The sequence below is a fragment of the Coturnix japonica genome, chromosome 4, assembly GCF_054131305.1.
Source record: "Coturnix japonica strain WE chromosome 4, WE-NBRP24, whole genome shotgun sequence".
Lineage (NCBI taxonomy): Eukaryota > Metazoa > Chordata > Aves > Galliformes > Phasianidae > Coturnix > Coturnix japonica.
The window spans coordinates 89,886,887-89,900,843 of record NC_140666.1 but is presented as its reverse complement, the minus strand read 5'-3'; the positions used below and the strand labels follow the sequence as shown (position 1 = coordinate 89,900,843).

The window sequence follows — 13,957 nt, the reverse complement described above, 5'->3', positions numbered from 1 at the left end:
TGCTGGAGGAGTTACCAGGGCAGTGAACCCCACTATTTGGGACTGAAGCCAACATGCTGCTACCATGCCTGAGTTCACCATGTGGGCTGGGATTTTCCAAGTCTGGAATTATTAACTGTGAGCTGCTCAGAGCATGGATTGGGCTTAGAGGATTGCCAAACCCTCTTTGTGCTCCAGGGTGCATCTCACCTCTCCACAGAGGACACAAGGAGATGACCACTGGGGTCAGCAGCTCCTCAGCACAGCAAGTGCAGGCTGCAATGAAACTGAGATTCACCTTTCGCAGAGAATGTGGGTCCTGTCCTCTCTAAGAGCCTTGAAGCCACCTAAAGATACTGTCTGTCCCATAGCTGGGATTTTAGTATATGATCCTCTTGATGGAACCAGAAAACAGAGCTGTAAGTGCCTGCAGGCTGTCCATTTTCATATGATTATTGGGGCTGGCTTGAGATGCTAGTGGAAGCCTGTCATAGAACAAGGAAAACTCTGCTTAAGAATGATGCAAAAATAAAAGACCTTAACCAAACCATAGCTTCTTGATAGAAAAACTGGAGCTTAGAGGGATAAATCAGGACTTTGTTAGCACTCCCACTACTCTGAAACCTTCATCTGGGGCTGAAAAGTGTCAGGGTGCCCCTTGCTGCACTCACTTCTCCAGCAAGACGAGGGCTGTGGTGGGGTTCACTCGGAGGTATTTGCAGGTGGGTTGCCCGTAGTCAGCCAGGTACGTTGACCAGTCCCACTGGATGAACAGATCCAGGAGCTGCAGGGAAGAAAAACAAACAAAAATGAGGTGGTGAGCAAGCAGGGGGCTTATCTAAGTCATGGCAAAGGTCCTGGGCAGGAGGCGTTAACCAGAAAAGCCACGTTTTGCAGTCTTAACCTCATTTAGCCATATTGCATGCCTGATGTGCTACCCTATTGGAGGGTATGAAGACTGAGACACCCCAAGGAACTTGCTGGCAGAGCCTGAAAAGAGATGCAACGCTTCTCCTTAATGAGATTTGTTATTTCCAAGGCAGCAGACCTAAGGGAGAACCACCCACATACCCCACTCCACAGTGGGATCACTTCTCTCCTGACCCATGACCACTGCCCATACACCATGGCTGTGGATGCTGAGCCTTGTGGGAAGGCACCAAAACATCTGGTGGTGTCACGGTGGTGGGGATGGGTTTGTGGTTGGACTAGATGATCTTAGAGGTGCTTTCCAACTTAAAGACAGAATCAAAGAATAGAATAATAGAATCATTAAGTTTGGAAACAACCTCCAGGGTCATCCAGTTCAACCCACCACCAACACAACCTCACTATACCAAGTCCCTTGGTATGCCAGATGTTGTATTGGAGATAAAAGAAGAGAATGAATGGAGACATTTACAACTTTTTAATCTAGATGAGCATCTGATGGAGCTGTGTGTGTCCCTGATCATTGCAGGGAGTGGGACCAGATGGCCTTTGAGGGTCCCTTCCAACTCAAACCACTGTATGAGTCTAAGGTTCTACAACAGCACCCATGTTTTTGCATAATGATCACAGAATGGCCTGTATTGAAATGGACCACAAGGATCATCTGGTTTCAACCCCCTGCTATGTGCAGGGTTGCCAACCAGCAGCCCGGGCTGCCCAGAGCCACATCCAGCCTGGCCTTGAATGCCTGCAGGGATGGGGCATCCACAGCCTCCTTGGGCAACCTGTTCCAGTGCATCACCACCCTCTGGGTGAAAAGCTTCCTTCTAATATCCAACCTAAACCTCCCCTGTCTCAGTTTAAAACCATTCCCCCTTGTCCTATCGTAAACAGCCATTCCCTCTCCTGTTTATAGGCCCCCTTCAAGTACTGGAAGGCCTTGGAGGGGAACGCATGGCTCATGACAAGCAGCCACGGTTCCCCCTGTCCCTGTGACCGCTCTATTGTGGCTCAGGGCTGCCAAGTGCCGACGTCTTCATCGGCAGCAGCCGAGCGTCCCGGCGCCCGCCCCATAAGGAAGGGCCCCATGGCATTGTCTGCCCGTGGCTGTCCCCAGGCGAAGCAAGGGCCATAGAGGCCTCATTGTGCCCCCGCGTCTCCATGGTTTTCCTGGAGGCTCCGGCGCTGTTTAACAACACAACCCGCCCGGCAAAGAACGGGGATTTGGCTCCTCGAAGACCTCAAGGTACAAAACAAAAATGTGCAACAAGATTCTTTTTGACTATGTAGGTCAGGGCAAAGAAAAGAAGCTGTCGGGAACAATCCCCAGAGCTGGCGGGGGGGACGGATTAGCCGGGACCTCGGAGGGCTCTTCCAGCCCGCGGTCCCGCAAGGCTTTGTGCTGCAGGTCGGCTACAAACCAGGGCTGCACATTGTTGGGAGTCTTTTTATCCAAAGGGCACCCTAAAGCTGCAGCCCTGAGTATGACTTCATCTGCTCCTTCCACCCCACAGCGCTGCGGGACTGCAGTTCTTCCAGCAGGTCTGTCCAGCTATGGGGACGGCTGCAAGAGCTGCATCCCCTACAGGGCAACAAAAAAAAGGGGTAGAAATAAGAAGGAGAAGGTTAGAAGTGGGTTAAGGGAAAAAAAGCACGAGGGGCTGTGATTAACAGTGTGCAAAGGTGCTGGTGAGGCCGCACCTCAAGTGCTGTGCTCAGTTTTGGGCCCTTCACTATGAGAAAGGCATTGAGGCACTGGAGCGTGTCCTGAGAAGGGTAGCAGAGCTACGAGGGGTCTGGAGCACACATCTTATGCAGAGAGGCTGAGTGAATGAGATGGGACAGCCTGGAGAAGAGGAGGCTTGGGGGAGACCTCATGGAGGTGAAGGAAGGTGAAGTGTGAGCTACTGCTCACAGCTAACAACAGGACAGGAGGTGATGGTCAGAGAGGGTCAGGCTGGATATTAGGAGACATTTCTTCTCCATAAGAACACTTAGGCAGTGGCACAGGCTGCACAGGGAGGTGGTGGGGTCACCATCCATGGAGGTGCCCAAGAACCGTGGAGATGTGGCACTGAGGGCCATGGGCAGTGGGCATGGTGGGATGGGTTGGGGTTGGACTTGGGGATCTTAGAGCTCTTTTCCAATCTGAATGACTCTATGACTGTAAACAAGCACCATCCTAAACACAAACCCACCCAGGCTGGACCTTGGAAGGGCACAAGCAGCACTGAGGATGCCCAGGGTCGAGCACTGTGGGTACTGCAGGGCTCAGCCACAGGCACAGGTCGGAACCAGGGGAGAAAGGTGCTGTAGGAGGGAGCTGTCTCTGGACGATTTATCTGTCACATAAATGCGGTTTTATTGCTTTTACTGTTTAAACTTTTCACCTCTGCTGCTAAATCTGAATGACACCAGGAAAAAAAAAAGAAAAGAAATAAGGAAGGGAGAAGAGCGTCTGCACGGCGGCTCTGGGCTGCTCCACGGCTGCAGCCGCCTTCCAGGGGAGATTCCAAATAAAATATGCAAATACCATTAGTTCTTCAAACCAGAGTCTGCTTTTCAAGGCTATAAATCAAAGCTGACAGGGCGCACACTGGGGGAAAGGAAAGGGAGGGGGGAGAATAAAAAAAAGGGAGATTTTACTGCGGCGATAGGGAAATGCAATAACTGTGTGCCCGGCTGCAAGCCTGCAGCGGCACAGACTGCACATTTTCCATCGGAGAGCTGTTTGTGCTCAAGTGTGTGTTTGTACCAATGGAGAATGGAAAGGTACTGGAAAACAATCTGGCTTTATACATTCACACACACACATATATAAAGCCCCAGTGAACACGGCTGCAATGGGAATGGAAACTGGTGTCTGTGTCACCATGGGCTATGCACAGACCTGGGAGGTGATGCACGGTGCCTAGAGCTGAAAGTGGCGGCAGGAAAGGGAGATTCAAGGTGAAAAGGAGTGCAGAGAATAGAGACTTATCCTACGGACAATGGGATGACATCACAGGGCTGAGGTGACATGGGATCATTCGGCCCCAAGGACCTCTCCCCACCTCTCCCCACACAAAGGCCAGGAACCACTGCAGGACAGATGAACCTTCCTGTATCCCTGACTCCAAGCAACACCTGGCTCTGATAACTTCTTCCTCTTCAGAACTGATGGCACAGGTATTTTCAATGGCTGCTGGGTGAGAGACACACATCTTGGTGCAAAAGTGCCATTGCTGCCTCTGCTTTTGTGGCTACGTCTTCCTCCGTGTTTCAGCCCCTCTGCTTTTTAATATCCTGACTCCTTCAGGCTGAGTTCATGCTTAAACTGTTGGTATTTATGGAAATATATTTATAAAATAGCCGTTCCCAGAGGCAGGCTGGCACAAGTCTCACAGCTACACAGCAACCAGATGGTGAAAGGGAAACCAACCCTATCCTGAAGAGGAACTCTCCCCTTGTTTCGAGGTCTACAGATGTCAGCTTGAAACCCTTCATCCAGTGAAAATACAACATCCTCCACACCAACATCTCCTCCCTTTTTATCCCCTGCGACATTTACTCTCAGCAACACCAGAGAGCATCAAGAAGGCTTGAATAGGACTCTCCAGAGCATCAGTAGACCCACCACCAATGACGGATGGGAAGCATCCAAGATAGAATCAAACTACAAAAGCCCAGTTTGGGGAAATCTCACACCCCTTTTAGTCCTTTCTTCTCTGCTTTTCTATGGTGCTCAAGGCTCACGAGGTGGGTATAAAGCATGGTGCATTGCTACTGCTGTGTCTCCTGCAGAGAATCACCTACCTGTAAAAACTCAAAGCATGCCAAGGGATGAAAAGGGGAAGATAACTCATGACCATTCATGACCACTTCATAGAATCACAGAATCATGATGGTTGGAACATGTTGCCCAAGGAGGCTGTGGATGCCCCATCCCTGCAGGCATTCAAGGCCAGGCTGGATGTGGCTCTGGGCAGCCTGGGCTGCTGGTTGGCAACCCTGCACACAGCAGGGGCTTGGAACTGGGTGATCATTGTGATCCTTGTAAACTCAGGCCATTCTATGATTCTATGATCAAGCCCAACCATCAACCCATCCCCACCATCCCCACTAACCAAGTCCTTAAATGTTTATTGGATGCTGAACTCTGTTCTATAAAGCTCAGTTACCACGTTCCCTTCTTTTCCTAATCATCTCCAATGAATAGCCTTGATCCAACACCTTCTACAAAGCAGCCATGCTTCAGCTTGCAAGAGATCACATCATTGGCATATAAACCTAAATCTCTTCCTTAAAAAGTATATTTTGATAACCTGACACCACAGCTCCATTGCTAAAAGGTGACAGCAAGATGCTTGGGTCCTACCAGCATCCCAACTGAACCCACCTGAATGAAGGGACAAGCTGGACCCAGAGGGACCAGAAAACACCCAGCTAAGAATAGAATCATAGAATCATAGAATCATCAAGGTTGGAAAAGACCTAAAAGATCATCCCGAACAACTGTTCACCTATTACCAATAGCTCCCAATACTAAATATCTCCAAGAAAAGCAGAAGAAACCATTGGATCCAACCCAGTGTCAAGTCCCATGCCCATGCACACAACCATCCCACGGCCGATCGCTCAGCCCCTAATGCCACCAAGTGGGGTGACTACAGAGCACAAAGCCCAAGGAGCTTCCAACACCAGCAGCCACAGACAAGGACATTCAAAATCATTTGTTTTGGTGAGGTTTCCATTATGCCTCATGGGAAAGTAATACTGAAAGGAGAAAGAAATACTTGACCCCATGGGAAGATGTGGGTTTGGGCAAGAGCATCATGAAGAAGAAAAGGCACTGGGAATTGGAATATGATGTTTGCTCGTTTACTTGTGAAAGACACAAAGGGTAAAATCATGGCCTAAATGAAAGCAGCAGTAGATTTGTCACTGATTTCACAGGAAACTAAGCTTCTTTCTAAGGAAAGAGTGCAAGGGAGTGACTAGCACAGCAGTAACCTTATGCTCTGCTGGTTGCACAAGCCAACGTGATGCACAACGCAAGACATCAACACACATGGAGGCCAGGGGAAATTGGTTTTGTCCTAGGTGCTTATCAGAAAGACTCAAATGAACTCATTTAAACTGGGGGTGCAGCATCATCCAGCCTGCTTGGGATGCTCTGAAGACACAAATCCCTGCAGAGATCCCACCTGGGGCTGTCATTCCTCCTCAGTGCTCAGATAGAAGAGCAGAAAACCAATGCCACGTTCCTCATCTTGCACCTTAGCTGGATTTGCTTCACAAGTTAAAGCAGCAATTTTATCTTTCCATCCTTTTTTTTTTTTTTTTTTTTTTTTGCTTTTCTGCTATCTGTAAAAATTCTTGGGGAGAAAAAAAAAAAACAGAAAAAAAACCACCCAAAAAAAAACTATGAGAAGAATCTGGAAAGATTTATGGCAGAAGGGACAGAATATGTAACAGAGGGAGGTTTGAGACTGACAAAGCCCTTATTTGTCCAGTCTGGGTTATTTTCAGGCTTGTGCTATTGCTGGTTTATAGGTCTGCATTTCTTACATCAGGCTCCCAGGGGAAAGTCTCCAAAAAGTTTTCCGTGTGCACAGAAAGGTCTTCTGCTTTTCCATCTGCAAATGTTCATCGTTTATTAGGAGGAAACCCCTTTGCCTCCCTGCCTCCAACATCACAGCACACGAAGGAGCTGTTGGACTTCAACAACACCAGCATGGAGGAGCAGAATCACTGAACCACAGAATGGTTTGAGTTGGAAGGGACCCTTAAGGGCTATCTGGTCCCACTGTCTGCAGTGAATAGGGGGATACCTACAGCTCCTTCAGGTGCTCACAGACTGACTTTGGATGTCTCCAGGGATGGGACACCCACCACCTCTCTGAGCAACCTGTGCTAATGGTTCAGAGCCCTTATCATAACAAACCTTGTCTTTATATCCAGCCTGTATCTCCCTTCTTTGAGTGTGAAACCGTTTCCCCATGTCCTATCACAGTAGACCCTGCTGAAGAGTCCATCCCCTTCTTTCTTACAGCTCCTTCAGGCATTGAAAGGCCACTCTCAGGTCAGCACAAGGCTGAAGGGTGGGGATGCGGTGGATCAACGCGTCACGGCACGGTGACAGCCTCGAGGGCTCCTGGAAAGTCCCTGCGGCTCCATCTGTGCTCCTGCTGGCTCTGCTGGGGCAGAACCATGGCCTTAGTCACTGTCTGGAGTGCTGCCCGTGGGGAAGGCTGGACTGAATTCTAGGGAAATCCCACCTTCCTCCAGCTATCGTAAAGCACCACGCGATGCCAACTGAAAAAATAACAAAGCACTGCAGATATTCAGTGCAAAAAACACGGGCGTTGTGAGGTTTCGGTTCTGGTGGTTAAACCAAGTGGATGGGGTATTTCACGAACGGGTTAAAGGAACACCAAGAAGGTTGGAATGCTGGAATTATTAGCCAATTCGCACCTGTAAAAATAATTATTCCTACCCACGAGATTCTTCCTGCAGGTTCACAAGTTTGCACAGCGCTTGCCATGACGAGCAGCTCTCTGCCCTGCAGATCCCCCAGTCTGCATTGGACAAAGAGACAACACTGGGCAGCAGCCAAGAGGAAGCAGAGATTGCCGGGAGCCGCTCTCGAGGGACCGCTATTGAACAACGCTTTGCGTCTCCACTGACAGCACAAAGGGGGATTCATCGCCGACGCAGGGATGTCTCCTGCAGAACATTCCCATGGCTTCTCCTCGCCACCCAGTGCCGTAGCAATGGAGGTAATGGGAATGGATATGGGGCAGGAGGTTTGGGAAATCCTGGGCTACATCAGCGCGGGGGGCAGTTGGGGAGCAGGCAGTGATAGGACAAAGAGGAATGGCTTAAAACTAAAAGAGATGAGATTCAGGTTAGATGTTAAGAGGACATTCTCTACCTAGAGGGTGGTGAGGTATGGGCTGCCCAGAGAATCATAGAATCATTAAGGTTGGAAAGACCATGAAGATCCCCAAGTCCAACCACTGACCCCCACCATGCCCACTAACCATGTCCCTCAATGCCACATCTCCAATTCCCAAAAGCCTCCAGAAGCTGTGGGTGACCCATCCCTGGAGGTACCCAAGGCCATGGATGGTGCTCTGGGCATCCTGAGCTGGCGGGGGGCACCCAGCCCATGGATGGAGATGGGTGGGCTCTGGGGTCCCTTCCAACCCAACCACTCCGTGGTTCAGTCATTCTATGATTCTATGAAAACGCTCAACTCAGCTTCCTGAGGTTGTTGTGCTGCAGGCAATTATTCTTAGAAGTGAAGAGGGAACAAAAGCATTTTGTGGTTTTGAAGCTGGTTTTGCTATTGGTACAAAACCCTGTGCTCAGGGTTGAAAGAGAATGGCCCTGTTCCTTCAGTTAACCTTCGTCAACAGCACACGTGTCCAACCCCCTGGTTTTATGGTTTTGTTGCCCTCTTATTTTTTTTTATGTTTTACTAGAAAATGTAATAAAATAAAATAACTTTTGTGACTTATCTACATTAACAGTGTGGCCAAAGACAATTCCTCTTCACTCAAGCCAAAAGGATGGACACCCATGGTCTACAGCTCCACAGTCCGGGTGAGAAAATCAAGGCATTGTGCCAAAGCGCAATGAAATGATAGAAACTGAACACAAACACACGTGCACGTGGTCACCAAAGAGGTATTTGTATAGGAAGGAAAAAATACGTCTTTTGGAGGGCTCTCCTCTGCCTCTTCCCATCTCATACCTTGCATTTTTCCTACAGCTGAGGTGCAAGCAGAGCTGCTGTTGGCGCTGGCGGAGCAGCACCTGTGGCTCTCAGCTGACAGCCGGCCCCTGGCTGCCTCTCCAGCACAGCCCCGGGGCTTGCATCAGCAGAAAGGAGGGGAAGGTTGGAAATGGGGATTTATGAGGGGAGTGAACTCGGTAACCTCTGCTTTGGAGTTTATCGGAGCTGTCCTGCTTGACCTGTGCTTCCAAATGGGGGTTGGTTTGGTTGGGGGGAAACGTGAAGACACAGCTCAGCTGCAGGTCAGGATGCTTGGATAAAGAAGGTGAAGAGCTAATGAAGAAAAGCACAGAATTCCCTAAATACACACAAAGGCTGGTGGAGAGGCAAAAAAAGCAGCAGTCCTCCAAGCAGATCAACTCCGCCACTGAGCCTACCCAAAATAACCACATGTAGTGACAGCTTTCTAGGGGCAAACATCCCAGATTGATGCAGCCTAGTGGCCAGCGATTGACCTGCAGCATCCCCTCGAGACCACCAAGCCCCTTTTCCAGGTGAGCCCAGCCCCAGTGGGAACATCCAGCCCAGTGAGTGGGACGGAGGGTCCCAACTGCACCATACAGGGAACAGGGACAGAGCTAAGAGAATGTTTGGACCCTGTTTCCCCACTGTGACACGTGGATGTGCTCTCTCTGTCCCTAAATGCTGTCATGTCTCTAGCCCTGCAGCCAGGACCTGGCGCTCACCGGGTACCGACCCACAGGGCCAGCACGCCATTGTTATTTTTCCTGTTGCTCAGATGATGCCAAGTCCTTTGCAAGCTCAGTTTTTTGTTTTTTTTTTTCCCTTCTGTTTACACATTAAAAAGGGGAAAGAAAAAAAACAACAAAACAAAACCCACCCAAAAAACCCAGGTGACCTCTCGCTAACCCCGAGCCGGTCTGCGCGAAGCTGCCGCTGCCTTCACCTCTGCGTGAACTTTCAGATTATCTCAGACAAGATTCACCTTGCATTGAACTTGTACCCCGTGCTGCAGCACACAGTCACGTAACATTGATTAAACATTACGGCGCAACGTGGCTATAAATTTAATGAGCGTTATCGGCGCGCTTCCTCCCCGCATCCTCGTGCAGGGGGGAAGAGGGAGGGAGGAGGTGGGTTTGGGAGCCGGATGAGGAGGAATGGCTTTGGGAGGATGGGGAGGAAGCCAGCTGCCCCTCCTGCACATGCAGTGAGTTTTGTGCATCCTCTGCAGCAGCTCATCCCCAGCTATTACTGCACAAACACCGATAGCGAAATACAACATGAGCTGAGCTAAGGATGCTCATGAAAAGAGCTAAAAGCAGAGAGCAGACAGACTGGGGGAAGCCTCTCTGGTGCTTAAAAGCCAGCTGTCCCCACCGTGATGCTGTGTGCACACATTTGCAACCAACTTGCAGACACTGTCTGCGGTGAAATGGATACGCCCGGAGCCACCGCTCGAGTTCAAGTGCCTGAAATACCTTTTCTTTTCTTTTTTTTTTTTTTTTCTTTTTAAACGTTTGCTCAAAACTAAGCTAATACATCCCCCGCTTTTCATGATGACTTCCTCCTTATCCTCTGCGTTTTTGTTTAGCAGAAAGGATGGGGTCTATTGTTGCCTGCGAGCCTTGCCCTGGGGTCCAATTTGACTGCGCTCTCAGTTTTCCCCTATGTAACTGATGCTTATTTCTTTAAGCTCTACTGTAAACAGAAAACACACTGTGGTGCCTTGCTCGGCTTTGCGGGAGGCAGGCTTGGACCTGGGACTATTTTCCATTTGGAAACAGGAAGATTTTGGCTTTCTGCTTCCCCAGCCATGGGATGCGTGGTGAGAGGATGCAGTACCTAGGCTGGTGTTGGGGTTGCTGTGCTGCACCCATGTCTTCATCCTGCTTACAAGACTGGAAACATGCCGCTTATAGACTAGATTTTAAAAAGAAATTCTTTGCTGTGAGGGTGGTGAGACACTGGAACAGGTTGCCCAGTGAGGTTGGGAATGCTCCTCCTCTGGAAGCACCCAAGGTCAGGCTGGATGGGGCTGTGAGCAGCCTGCTCTAGAGGGAGATGTCCCTGCTGATAGCAGGTGGTTGGAATGAGGTGATCTTAAAGGTCCCTTTGCACCCAAACCATTCTATCATATCTATTTTATCATATATATTTTATGCTTGCTTAGGGAGTTCCCTTTCAAACTCATCCCACCTTCCAGTGGATCCCCACAGTCTATACTGAACTGAAACAGGAGAGCCACAACTCTACCAGCCCCATCTCCTAAAATCACTGTTCTTCCCCATTCATTAGGGGATGGTTTTCATTCACAACCCATCCTTTTCTCCCAGTCTGCTGTCCTCATGGCTCCTCTCTGAGCACCAGTCCCTGTGCCATGCAGCCAGAAGATCCACTACAGCTGGACCAACTCAGCATCAGAGCAAAGGAGCTAGTGACAGCTGTGGGTCTCCAACAGGAGTTCAACCTGTGCTTTGCAAACAGCTTCCAAGGAGACCCCACAAGAGTGCTGACACCCTCCTGTTTAGTAGCGTCACCTGCAAAACCCATCCAGCCAATGGGAGCACCTGGGTGGTTTATCAGGACTGATTTTATAATGCTGCAGGATGGATATTTCCAGAGCCTGAATACTGTTTGGAAAAGAGCAAGAGCCATTCAGAGTGTGCTCTACAGAAAGGCAGACACACGAGCAAATGGATATTTAAAACAGCTGTGCAGACTGGTAGGAAACATTTGGCTAAAAGGAAACAGATATAAAATAACTTTGCAGAAGGTTTGAAATCAGTGAGTTGGTAACGCCCTGCTTAAGGGAAAAAAGTGTTTCTTCAGCTTGTACAGGCTAATAAATTATAGCAAAAAAACCCCATTGTCTTGATTATAATCTATTACTACATTTTTTATTTCCATCCACGCTGTAAAACAATCCCTTCTTCAATGGAATTGACACCACCAACCCCTTCCCCTCCACCTCTGGATGCCTCTTCCACTCCTCTCAGCATCTCCAGGACAAAGCAGGCTTGGAAACCCATGGCTATGAAATCACTGGGCTCCAGCTGGTAGCTGTGTGCCCTATGCCCCATCCACCATTCCCTCAGGCATGGTCCAAAATAATGCTTCCAGGAATGGTGTATAGAGGAAGGGTTGGCATTCCAACCAAATCTGAAAGCACAGTCAGCTGTGTCTTGCCCTTTTCTATAGAAAGTGTTCTTTACAGAAAATATTGAGCTTTTGCCCCGATCCTGCATCTGTTTGCCCCGCTCTGCAGCAGGGCAATAGGATTTATGGCCATTTGTTGCAGCTAAAAAGCTCGGGAGGAATCTGAAAGCAAAGCAAAGCCTTTCCTCGTGCGGTGTCACACTAACCTCTGGATGGCCTCACGCTTATTGTCAGAGCCTTGGAAAGGTGTAAACAAAGCTCCATTTCGGATGCCAAGAGCTGGGACAGGCCAAGCAGGGCAGCGAGCAGACGGGCTGCGGTAAGATCACCTTGATGCACAGGGTCCAAAAAGCAGGGAAGAGATGTTTGATGGGGAAGTTTGATGGTTGGGTGAGGAGGTGAGCACTGGGCACAGTGCATTGGAGGGGGGCATATGGAGTGCAGGGTATGGGGAAGCTGTTGGCCACTGAGTGCAGACAGAAAAAAAACAACACATGAAAAGAGGATGATGTTCACTGAATCATTAAGGCTGGAAAAGACCACTGAGATCAAGTCCATTAAGGTTGGAAAAGACCACCAAGATCATCAAGTCTAATCATGCACTCACCTCCACCATGCTCACTAAGAGAAACAGATCTACATCACTGACTGCTACAGTCCCCTTTGGGCTTAGATTACCTCTTTAAGCTTGTAGACCTCCAGCAAGTCTGGAAATAGAGGCCCTGGTGTCTGGAGGTTGCTCCAGATGGCTGAGACACATCCTGAAAGGCATCCTGTTGCTCTACAGATGATGTTCCCCATGGCCATAGATGGCTCTGCTCAATGGTGCCCAGGGTCAGGCCCAGGCACTGGGCACAGCCAGGAGCCCAAGAGCTCCCACTGCCCAACAGTAACATTGCTGTGCTGGATAGGTGCCAGAGTGCTGGCATGGGGACCAGAGAGGTGTGGGGTCTTCTCCTTAAGGACCTCCAAATGCTGCCAGGACCTGGGCCTGGGCACAGCTCTGAGTGTTTCTGCTGGGCTAGAGGGACCCAGAGGGATTCCATCCTCAAGCAGGAAGGGATCTTGTGATACCGGGATTCTGTTCATTTTAAGGACAAGTCCTTACATCTCCCCCAAATCTCCTCCCTGTCACCCTACAGCAGCTAGTTCTGATGCTCAACTGATTCTTCAATAGAACAAAATAAGAGTTGGACTCAATGATCCTCATGGGTCCCTTCCGACACTGGTTACTGTATGACTCCACGATTCTAGGGTTTTTCTGTAAATTTTGGAGAATTACTAAAAGAGAAGAGCAATGATCCTGCACTGACCCCACTATTGCTTGGGGAAGAGACCCCAAAACTCACCCAGAACCAACTGCTGCCATGGGTGGGGTGTTCCCATCAGATCAAGCTGCCCAGGGCCCCATTCATGACCTCCATGGATGGGGTAACCAAAGACCCTCCAGAATTTGGCCATCCCACACAACCTTGTTGGTGTCCGACTCAAACCCAACACAGCACAGCTCCAAACCCAGCATCCCTCCTCTGAGCAAACACAAGGGGCTCAGCATTGTGCACCACCACCACCACCACTGCCTGATTTCCTTCTATTCAAAGCTTTTCTTTTTCTCAAGGCTTCTCAGACGCCAGGGTTTACATGTAGGTGCATGCACTTCCGTCCCCGTTTCGCTGCCTCATTCACTTATTTCCTGTGCTATCTGAGGAAGGCAGAATGACAAGGATTTGTCTTTATTTACACCGAGCTGTTTACTTTCCCCTTTCTGGTCATTTTATTATTGTTTGATAGGAACATAAAGCAGAACCCCAGCAGATCAATGCCAGATCGTCAGAACATAAGGGCTTCTCGTGAATTTCCTCTCTGTCGTCATAAAGCTCGCACAGGGTTATGAACTCCTTAAACAAACAGCTGAGGTCATTGTTAGACACAAATATATATATATTTAAATAAATAAGAAAGAAAGACTGCTACAGGCACGGCAAAGGCTGCAGGGCGGAAAAGGGACAGAGGTGGTGCAGAGCAAAACTCATAGCAAAAGCATTGCTACTGCAAAAGACAAGGGATTGTGCAAACAAGGACATACGTTCACGTGCCTTCCATCAGGCCAATTTGTCTTTTTTTTTTTTGGACCAGAAACACGGT

General features: G+C 49.2%; 1 protein-coding gene across 13 annotated transcripts in view; it reads right to left on the bottom strand.

The window, feature by feature from the left end:
• Positions 1 to 13,957, bottom strand: part of EXOC6B (exocyst complex component 6B) — a 222,204-nt gene that overhangs the window by 7,916 nt on the left and 200,331 nt on the right. For all 13 annotated transcript variants that reach the window (XM_085547581.1, XM_085547582.1, XM_032444054.2 and 10 more), the window contains one exon: positions 651 to 763. In XM_085547581.1, coding sequence (XP_085403707.1) covers positions 651 to 763 — 113 coding nt within the window. The remainder of the gene's footprint in view (positions 1 to 650; positions 764 to 13,957) is intronic.